This window comes from Brachypodium distachyon, chromosome 1 (genome assembly GCF_000005505.3).
Source record: "Brachypodium distachyon strain Bd21 chromosome 1, Brachypodium_distachyon_v3.0, whole genome shotgun sequence".
NCBI classification, from domain to species: domain Eukaryota; kingdom Viridiplantae; phylum Streptophyta; class Magnoliopsida; order Poales; family Poaceae; genus Brachypodium; species Brachypodium distachyon.
In genome coordinates this window covers 65129606-65140223 of record NC_016131.3, presented here as the reverse complement: position 1 = coordinate 65140223, position 10618 = coordinate 65129606, and the positions used below count along the sequence as shown (strand labels likewise).

At 45.9% G+C, this 10618-nt stretch overlaps 2 protein-coding genes across 2 annotated transcripts; one reads left to right on the top strand and one right to left on the bottom strand.

Moving 5' to 3' along the window:
* The first annotated feature begins 240 nt into the window (after window positions 1-240).
* LOC100821074 (protein ANTAGONIST OF LIKE HETEROCHROMATIN PROTEIN 1-like) lies at window positions 241-1704 on the top strand. The gene is made up of 2 exons (XM_010231882.3): window positions 241-432; window positions 557-1704. The coding sequence occupies exons 1-2, from the start codon at window positions 264-266 to the stop codon at window positions 1612-1614; spliced, it is 1227 nt and encodes a 408-aa protein (XP_010230184.1). The 5' UTR covers window positions 241-263; the 3' UTR covers window positions 1615-1704.
* A 5287-nt stretch (window positions 1705-6991) lies between these two features.
* Window positions 6992-10585, bottom strand: LOC100843907. Its single transcript, XM_003558149.4, has 4 exons — window positions 10253-10585; window positions 7977-8152; window positions 7654-7843; window positions 6992-7414 (listed from the first exon to the last, which is right to left on the bottom strand). The coding sequence occupies exons 1-4, from the start codon at window positions 10326-10328 to the stop codon at window positions 7188-7190; spliced, it is 669 nt and encodes a 222-aa protein (XP_003558197.1). The 5' UTR covers window positions 10329-10585; the 3' UTR covers window positions 6992-7187.
* Between the last annotated feature and the right edge of the window lie 33 nt (window positions 10586-10618).

Here is a 10618-nt window from a genome sequence, read left to right as displayed (position 1 = left end):
AAAACAAAATGATGCAACTAACAGAATGCCCGGATTAGCCACTGCTTTTGTTAATTAATTAATTAATTTACCATATTTGCCGATATTTTCTTTCTTTCTATCTTCATAATTTGCGTCTGTATTTCCAAATAAAAAATCATGATTATACTTGTATTTGCATGGTCCCACCAATCAGTGTTGCTGGCAGAACAATGCTTGCCCTACGCAAACAACAGGAAGAGAAAAATGATGAGGGCGAGAGCAAGACCGAGAGGGGTCGAAAGATGCCGCCGGTAAAGAAGGGCGAACGGAAGATCATGAACTCTGGCACGCGGAAGACTAAGGACTCCGGCAAGCTTAAGAGCGCCAAGTCCGATGGCACGATGGCAGCGGAGCTCCGCGGCCCCGACTGGGAGTGGTGGTGCACTTTCCTGGATAGGCAGGCCAAGTCAGGTCGGTATATACATCAAATCTTCTGACTTTTTTTAGGAAGACAGTACAGACGTAGACATTCAAATCTTCTGACTGACTATGTGCGTGCATCCGATTTTGATTTTTGATTCACGTCCATGGACAGGTGAAGGTGCACCACATTCAGATCAGCAGGAGGAAGCATTCAGGCACTTCTTTAGGATGTCGAAGAGTACCTTTGCCTACATCTGCTCGATTGTAAGGAAGGATTTGATCTCATTGCCACCACCAGGGCTGATCACGATCGAGGGAAGACTGCTTAGGGTGGAGAAGCAAGTTGCAATTGCCATCTGGAGGCTGGCATCCGGTGATTCACAGATGTCAGTGGGGGCTGCTTTTGGCGTGGGGCAGTCTACTGTTTCACAAGTGACATGGAGGTTCATCCAGTCCATGGAACGCAATGCTCGCCATCATCTGGTGTGGCCCAACCGGGCGAGAATGGAAGAAATCAAATCTAATCTGGAGGCTTTGTCCGGTCTACCGAATTGCTGCGGTGCAATTGATGCCACCCACATAGTTATGACGCTTCCTAATGCGAAGTCATCTGAAGATTGGCGCGACCCCGCGCAGAAGTATAGCATGCTCCTTCAAGGGATTTTTGATGATGAGATGAGGTTTATTAATATTGTCACCGGTTATCCTGGCAGCCTGCCGTTTGAGAAAATGTTGGAATTCTCTCAGTTTTACGAGCTCTGTCAAGCTGGGAAATGCTTGGATGGTCCTGTCAGAGGTTCCAGCTGCAAGGAGGATGCTGCCGAAATAAGGGAGTTCATTGTTGGTGACAAGTGTTATCCTCTGCTCCCCTGGCTAATGACTCCATATGAAGAAGAGGATCCGTCTGCTCCAATGGTCAACTTCAATGATCACCAAAAAGCAGCAAGGATGCTTGGAACAAGAGCTTTAGCCAAGCTGAAGGGCTGCTGGAGGATCTTGGACAAAGTCATTTGGAGGCCTGATAAGAATAAGTTGCCAAGTTTGATTCTTGTCTGTTGTCTCCTTCACAATATACTTATAGACTGCAAAGATGATTTTCTGTCAGATGATGAAATTCCAGATCGTCATGAAACCGGCTACAATAGAGTCAACTGCGAGGGAGTGGATCCTGATGGCGAAGAGATGAGAGAGATCCTAACTCGATATCTTCCAACTTATGAAGCTATTTAACTCAAGAAAACTGGCTAGAACTTTGTGACTGTGATGATGCATCTTTGTTCTTATGTTATGATGTTTAGTTATCCTTAATCTAATACCCGACCGGATGGTGTTTTCATTTAGTTCAGATTATCTGGCATTGCTGGGATTCGTTTCTTTCGGAAATAGTTGCTTTGGGAAGCAAAGAACTACCATGAAACTTTGAATATCGTTCTCCTTGATTATGATAAACCCCATTTGCTTGAGTTGCATAATATTTGCTTATGAAACTTTGAATATCGTTCTACTTGCGGTTTTATGCTTTCATGTTTTCCTTCCCTGCCTGAATATTAGTTTGTTATATTGCAAGTGTTGTTATGTCTGAGAAACTTTATTTTGATAGCAGCACTCACTCCTTGTTTCGGTGCTGCTGCTGTTTTTATTTTTATTTTGCAAAATGACATAACATTTCGTTATCACCAAGATGGTCGAAACGAGTTTGACCAGAAAATTTACACCAAACACGAAAATAGACTAGAGAGGAGTGGAGAGAAAAACTGAGCTTAGGAACTAAAATAGGAAAGCCTATGGCAAATCATCCAAGCCTGGGGGTGCAACATGGTGACCTTCAGGGTACCCTGTGACCCTTCTTAGTTCAAACAAATGAACTAGTTTTTAAAAAAGTTGTGTCATTTTAAATTTTTAGTTCATTTAGTTGAACTAAAGAGAGTCAAAAGGTACCCATCACAATTTTGCTATCCAAGCCCCACATCAATTCACCCAGACCAAGGGCGTCAACCTGCTTCTAATTTTGACAGAGGCTTATTAATGCTATGTGCTTTTGTTTATGCTAGCAGCTTCTAAACCCTTTGCTGCTGCTGTATTTCGTCACAATTTTGTGCTACTGCTTTCCTTGGAATTATAGCCATTGTGGATATCCATTTAAAATGGAAAGTTAGTTATAGATTTTTTTTACAGCAAACACGAAAAAGGACTAGAGAAATGGGAAAGAAAAGCTGAGCTTAGAAACTAAAATAGAGAAGTCCACGGCACTTCATCCGATCACCAATTTGTCAAAACAAAGTGCGTCAAATATGCTGGTATTTACGGTACCCTGATACTCCATATAAAGAGGCGGGAGTACAAAGCAAATCTGGCCGTTCGATTAAAAGGGTGTTTAAGAATTTTTCCTTCCCAATGCAATGCATGGTAATTAATTTTCTTTGCCGGGGGTGGAAAGAAAAGGAAAAACTAAGTGGTACGTGGTCACATCCCCGTCTATTCCCAAACGAACGCACGGCACATCGTCTTCCTCCTGCGGTCCAGCCGGACGCCATGGCCGCCTGCTCTCTTTCACGTACGTGCTACACATCGGCAGACCGGCAGAGCAGCTACTTCTCTGGCTTCCCGTCTTTGCATCTCTCACGGTGGTGCCATCCCGTTTCTCGTCCTCGCCAGCATGCTGATGCGGACGGCACAGTCCACAACGGGATCAACCTCCCTCTATGGCAGCGTTAAAATGGCCCCCGCGTCCCACCCTCCGCTTCGTCGCTGCCGCCGATTGCCACCGCCTCTCGCGCTCCACTCCGCCGCCGCTGATGGCCCCCGCGTCCCGCTCTCTGCTCGCCGCCGCAGCCGCCGCTGATGGCCACCGCGCCACGCCTTTGGTTCCGCCGCGGCCGCCAGTGCTTAAGCGCAAAGTCTCGCCGGCTTACCCTCGTAGACGCTGGTTGGGGATTCTGGTCGCTTATCCCATGTCCCCCGCAAAGTCTCGCCGGCTTACGCTCGTAGACACTGGTTGGGGATTTCGGTCGCTCATCCCATGCTATGGAAGAAGCCATAGAGTCACGCCGGCGGCCCGTTGTGGGTTGATTACAGTTTTGCCCTTTTTAATGGACGCACTCCATAACTTTTCAAATCGGTACTCCGTAGAAACGAGGGTGGAGTACCAAGTCATATTGAACGTTAGATCAAGCTAATTGGACGGTCCATACTAATTAATGGGTACAGTAAAAAGGCTCTCAATTTCACCCTTTAGTTACTTGCAAGTTATATTGTTTTTCTTGTTGCTTCGGCTATTGCTTCGGTTACTGCATTTCATACTAGCTTTGCATTCACTTTAGAGAATCTAATAAACACTAGGACTAATTGCTTTTATCTCTCAAAGAAAAGAAGAAGAAGAAAAGTTGAAATTTGTTAATCGCTATTCACCCCCCCTTGTAGTCGACCATACCGATCTTTCAGCGAGTGTTAGACACAATCCGGCTATCACCACCTCCATGACTAAACCAATCGTTCGATGTTTCTCCGTGTACGTGTAGATATTTTGAAGGTGCTGCTTGAATAAACCATATGGGCTATCCACGAGGAGGAGATGACAATACTTCTACGACATCGGCGGGCTTCATCAACTCTACTTCCGCTACTGGTTTACGCGTCCAGTGGTAATCCTGCGATCATGGATGGTGCGCGGTAGAAATGTATTTTGTGCTAACATACCATGTGCTCCAAAGTAGTTGCTCAAAGCGCTTGTGTGCCGGCACGAGTTAATATGATGATATATTTAATAATATTTACACCTTGTTATTTGGCTCTTATGAATTGACGCTGGAACCACAAAATTGGAATTGGATTCCTGTGATAACCTTGTTTGGCTGCCAATGGACTTGATTGCCAATTTCCACCGAAATTCTAACCAATAGGTCGACCCCAATGCCTAGTTCTCTTCCACACCTTGCCATTTGTGTGGAATCTAGTAGCTCCTTTTCTCCCTGAAATTTTCTTCTTGCCCTTGAGCCACTGATGACTCCTTTTCGCAGGTGACCTCTGCTTTCTCAGGTATGCATTTGCCTTTTATCTCCTCTCCTCCTACCCAAGTTCATCATATGGTCGTCTGGGATTCATCTAGATTAACGGTGAATCATCGTCAAGCTCCTGGATCTGCCACGTTTGACATGGATAGGAGCATCCTCATCAACATTGTTGCCCACAATGCTACTCTCATCCTCTGAGAATATCCCCTACTCTAATCCCAATCCAGTTTTTGGTTGGGGTGGGTGTCCCCTACTCTAATAGGTAACAACGTTAAATTTGGATCATTTTCATAGAATCAAAAAAATATGTCTAAAATAAGAACAATGGAAAACAACAAGTTGATATCTAAGATTCGAATTTCATTTTTGCCTTTGTAAAGGACCATGGAGGATGCTTTGGTTTTTTGAGTAATTGATGATGAAATTTGGACAGACCAGATATGCTGTTAACCCTTTCCGGCATCCATCATCGATCAGGATCCAGAGTGCCCAGACTGAATCATCCCGGTGGCGGATTTCCCTCGTGCTGGTAAGAACCCAAAAAAAAAAAGGTTAGGACGACAGACGACCTCCGTCTCAGATTCGGCCCGTGTCAGGATCCGGCCTATTATAGCCGGCCTGCCCCGCCCAGCCGGTTTCGCGTACTACGTCTCTTTCGATTTTTCGGTCATGGCCACTAGCGCTCCGCAGGAGCCCGAGCTGGACGCGCCGGCGATCGACCACCTGATGCCGACCATCCTCCGGTACCTGGCCGAGCAACAGGTGGTGGTCGTGTCCGCCCCGCCAGGCTCAGGCAAGTCGTCCGTGCTGCCCAGGTACCTCGCCAACAGCGGCTACGGCCCGGTCATCTGCGCGCAGCCTCGCCACCTCGCGGCGACCGTGGCCGCGGCCAAGTCCCGCTCCCGCGGCCAGGGCCAGGGCGACGTCGTGTTCACGACCACCCGGCGGCTCCTCGACACCTTCGCCCAGTCCCTGCCGGCGCTCGCCATGTTCGGCGCCGTGGTCATCGACGAGGCGCACAACCGCAGTACGCTGGGCACCGACCTCCTCCTGGGCATGGTCAAGGCCGCCCTGGACAACGGGAGCATGAACAGCTGCAGGGTCGTGCTCTGCACCGCCGGCGACGAAGACACGCTCTGCGGGTTCTTCGGCGGCGCGCCGATCGCGGCGTGCCTGCGCACGGCCTCGCGCCCGGTCGAGGTGCGCTACTCGCCTGGCCCCGTGCTCGACGCGGTGAGCGCGTCGGTGGACGAGGTGGCGTCCATCCACGCGTCCCAGCCGCCGTCGCCCGGCGGCGGCGTGCTGGTGTTCTTCCCCGACATCGTCCACATCCAGCAGGCCTACGACAAGCTGCAGCAGCTCGGTCTCCCGGGGCTGGTCATCAAGTACGTCCACGACAACCTCCCGGAGGAGCTCGTGGACGCCATGCTGTACGCGCCCGTGCCGGATGGGGCCAGGAAGGTCGTGCTGGCGACCGACGTGGCCGAGACGGCCGTGCTGGTCGGCGGGATCGGCCACGTCATCGACACGGGCGTGCTGTCGGAGGAGCCGTTCGAGAGGGTCTCCAGGGAGGTAGCGGACAGGCGGGCGGCGACGGCGGGCTTTGCCGTTGCCGGCCGGGGGCGCTGCCACCGGCTATACATGCGGGAGGAGCTCAATGATCTGGACGAGCGCACGGTCCCTCGTGTCAGACGAGATGGCGCTCTGGCCATGTTCGCGCTCATGCTCAAGAGGCACGCCGCTGCTGGCTTTGAGGTTTTTGACCCAGCAATCGAGCCGGTGGCACTGGAGAATGCAGTTGACCACCTGGTCGCTTCAGGCTACCTGGATAAGAATGGTAATCTGACAGACAAGGGGGAATGCGAGGGATACGATGAAGACTGACGTTAGTAGACGTACGACGTTTGATGTGCCAACTAGGCTAATCGTTCTTGTTCCAAAAAAAGGCTAAGGGCTGGAACGCGGGATAGAAGAAACTCAAGAATAGAAAGCTTGCAGCAATTGGTGTCATGTTCCATGGATTTTTACAGAAATCTAGAACACAAGAGTTATACTCCCTCGTCCCATATTAAGTGACTCAAATTTGTCCAAATATTGATATATCTATGTCCAAAATGCGTCTAAATACATGTAATAGAAAGTCACTTAATATGGGACGGAGAGAGTACGATACAATTGTTTGGATGTTTGGATGTTTCGCAATAAATTTACAAGACACTTTTTCTTCTTCGCGAGAGAAAATGCGAGACCAAGACACATGCTGCATTGGATTTTTCAACAGAAGTGAAAACATGAGTATATTGATTAAATGTTTGGAATCCTCCAAAAAGTGAAAGAAAGCAAGGATTCCTATAGGAATTCTCAAAGCAAATCCTATAATCCGAAGAGTCATAAATAAATTTCTTGTACTCCCTCCAATTCATATTAATTGTCGAAATATTACATGCATCTAAATGCTTTTTAGTCATAATTCATATTTTGGCAAATTTGAGACAATTAATATGGATCGGAGGGGGTAGGATTCTTTTTTTTGTGAAAACCCTTGGTTTCAAAGGGGGCCTAAAAACTGTTATTGATTTGCTTACACGGACGCACACTGTACGAGCGGAAAAGTGCTATGCATTAAACCGAGGTTTTTTGCTGTTGTCAGAGTCATGTGTTTCAACTACGGAGATGCTATACATAACAAAATTTTGGAGCACACAACAAAAGGACAATTTTATACACGGTGAAGTGGAGAAACCATATCTGAACACCGGAGATCAGAGCGTCAGGCTGTATGTGTTATCATTCTTAGAATTCATTGCTAAGGCCCAGTTCGTCGTCCATGTCGTCTCCCTCTTCGAAAAGCTTGAGAAATCGTAACTGATCTCGCTCCCTCTTCTTCCTCAGCCAGTACTTGTAACCCCCGAACAAGGCGAGGATGACAATAACGGAGACAAGAACGCTTACTATTATGATAACCACGACCGATGTCTTTTTAGATTCCACTTCCGAGCTAGAGCCATGTGTTGCAGCACCTGGTAGTGGAAACCGAAACAAACATCTTGAGCATTTCTTTAACAATGTCAGCAAGGCGGAACTCAAAGACATATTGCATTTCTTTAACAATTTCTGTAGCAAAACCTCAATATCAAATATGCTGCGAGTTACCATGTGACAAGAGAAGCACAACGGCGAATTTAACTAGTTCATGAGTTGCAATTTACTCTGGATAAAGTCTTGAAGAACAGAAACTATAGGGAATACAAAGCCGTACCAGTAGGGGCAGTACAGTTTGGGCACAGGAAAGTTGCATTGAACTGGCCTTGTTTGAAATGTGTGTACTTGCCATCTTTGAAATCACTAGAACACAGCTCCCATTCATCAAAGACATCATCATGTAGAAGCGTATCCTCTTCATACATACCACATCGCTTGCACTTATTTTCTGGAAGTTCTGTTAAGGGCTGCCAAAAGGATATAATGAGGAATTCAATGTGTAATGTAGTGCTTAACGAAAAGATGAATGCCAACACGAGTGTCATGTGTGAACTGCATGAGAGGAAACCACCAATATGCTACACTGTAAGTTAGACTGACCTGCCATGATTCTTCACCCTTAAATGTATATATCGAATCTGCCTCCTTCACGTCAGGTAAATGTGTCTTGTTATCTCCACTGCAACGGAAATACACACTTGGCTTGCTGTGGAACCATTCATGAGTGGTAAATATATCAATGGTATCAAGTGTGACGAGCCTCGAAGAAAGAGTCCCTACAAATTAAGTCCAATCAGTGATTTACGAGAATTATCGAGGGCAATAGAAGGAATATTATGAAATTTTGATAACCCTGTCCAAGTACATACATGAGTACATGACAACATAAAACAGCTGCAATTAAAAGTGGTACTACTCCCTCCGACCCATATTAATTGTCAAAATATTGCATGTATATAGACGATTTTTAGACATAGATACATCCATATTTGGGCAAATTTGAGACAATTAATATGGATCGGAGGGAGTATTAGATGTTTCCACGTAGCCCACCAAAATGCCACACAGAAAGCATGCATGAATTTGGTTCTATGCATTCCCACTTCAGCATAGATATTAAGGATTAAGCTGTACAGCTTACTGAAAGCCTTACATTACAGCAGGGATGTATTCATAATTCACACGGTATTCTTTTCTCCCCTCCAACTTTCTCTTCTCTCAACTTGCATCACATTGGGGTCTGTTTCTTTTCTTTCTTTAAAGCTTATTATTAATCAGAGGTTAACCAAAGGTGAAATATAGGTTATAACAAGGGCATGCACTACATTATCCGCTCGTCCCTGGTTCAACTTGAGATGTTGTCGTGCTGAGCATATAATCTCTTAATAACAGAGTAGACACTCTCCCAAATCTTACTCCATGCAGCAGCAATTGCGTCCATAGGATCAAAGAAATAGCCCCTTTGCGGTGGCAGTGAGAAAACATCCAGCAATTCCATGCCACAGACAATAACCCAGTTCGACTAAAGCAAGATCAAGAACAGATCTGGATCCTTGTCTGAAAAGACACCCTCACCAACCATGGCCAGTTCGCCGAAATATCGCTAAGGTCTCATTTTAATTAATAAAAAAGTGTTTAAGTTTTCAGTTCTAACAAAAAACTTGTTTACCAGATGCAGGGGAGAACTAGTTAGGATCAATGGGATCAGTTGACACCAGTGACCCAATGCAAATACTCCCTCCGATCCATATTAGTTGTCGAAATATTACATGTATCTAGATGCTTTTTAGGCATAGATATATCCATATTTGTGCAAATTTGAGACAATTAATATGGATCGGAGGGAGTACATTGATAAATTAGTGATGACCCCGACACTCTTCTGGGCTGGCTTTGCCCATGCACAGATGTCTATTGTCGTGCACTTTTGAAATGCAATCTCCTGTTTCATCCCATTCCAATGTTTGCAACTACAACTAAGGAAAATAGAAAACATACTGTTGTGTAGAACAGTAGCATAGCTAATGCCATCTTTGATGAAACTAAATTATATAAGTAGCTCATAACTCATAAGCACAATCAGATGACAATCAAATAGCTTGTTTTTGAGAGCCGCAAGTCTATCCAAAAAAGTGTTAGCTCAACTGCAGAAACCGATGTTTCTGGTAACAATCCTGGTTTCCTCAAGATAGAAAACATACAAGTAATACATTGGCATGAAGGACATAAGTCACCATGGACATTTTCAATAACACCAGGACTAATGTGCTCGAATAAATTGATAACAAAACTTTCTGAAACATGGAACATGCAAAGAAATGTGGCCCTTGGATTTATGATTTATATCGAGTAATACACTTGAAATGAAAACTGAGTACTAATTGTACAGAACATCACAATACCCACAAATCTAACCAAGATAATTCTTTCAAGGTGAACCACAAAATGCACACAATACAGATTAGTCTGTTTCAGATGATCCAAATCAAACCACGAGAACATCTAAATATTTCGCAAACAAGTACACCTGAAGATCTTCAGTTCTTCACTATGCTTAAGTCTATTTTCCTCTCCAAACCTAGCATTACTGATCCCATTGATTAACGTGGTATTTCTGTGGTTAAAGTTTTACTTTCATATGTACACTTGCTTTTCACAAGTCTTCAGATCATTAAATACAACTCAGGGTGATAACTACATGTCTACATCTAAGACATTAAGCAAGGGATAGACCCATTCGAATAATACAGAAAAAACGAGCTACTTCTCGTCGAAGTAACCACTCTCGTCCACACAAATACGGGAAACTAATTCGGTCAAATTGCCCGTGCCGAAAAATTGAACCAATATTTGGGGAGGTAAGATTCAGATCTCACCAGGAATCGAGCAGAGGGCGACGAATAGGACGACGAGAAGGAGGCGGCGAGGCGAGATCGGCGGCGGCCACCTCATGCTACGGCCGAAGTGAGCGCTATGGCCCGCCGGTGGGAACTCAGAGCCTCGGACGCAGCTCAGGTCGTCGGGTTACCGCAGGCAGGCAGGTGCTCGCTGCCTCGCCTCTTCTTCGCCGTTGAAGTCCCCGGACCCCCGACAAGGGAGAGAGATGAAGAGGACCAAGACCTCTCTGTTATGGCGACGCGCAAAGCCACTACCTGTCAAGCTTTTGCGGAGGCGTATCATATTCGTTTCTGCAACCTGACCATCATGGCGCAAATTTGGTTAGGGGAAGCGTACTTTGTAAA

What these genes read in the sequence shown, in the direction of transcription:
- LOC100843907 (XM_003558149.4), bottom strand. Translation starts at nt 10,328, where the DNA reads ATGAGGTGGCCGCCGCCGATCTCGCCTCGCCGCCTCCTTCTCGTCGTC. An exon ending in CGCCCTCTGCTCGATTCCTG is followed by an intron (nt 8,153 to 10,252) that starts GTGAGATCTGAA and finishes CTTAATTTGTAG; the next exon opens with GGACTCTTTCTTCGAGGCTC. An exon ending in AAACTGTACTGCCCCTACTG is followed by an intron (nt 7,415 to 7,653) that starts GTACGGCTTTGT and finishes TTCCACTACCAG; the next exon opens with GTGCTGCAACACATGGCTCT.
- LOC100821074 (XM_010231882.3), top strand. Translation starts at nt 264, where the DNA reads ATGCCGCCGGTAAAGAAGGGCGAACGGAAGATCATGAACTCTGGCACG. An exon ending in GGATAGGCAGGCCAAGTCAG is followed by an intron (nt 433 to 556) that starts GTCGGTATATAC and finishes GTCCATGGACAG; the next exon opens with GTGAAGGTGCACCACATTCA.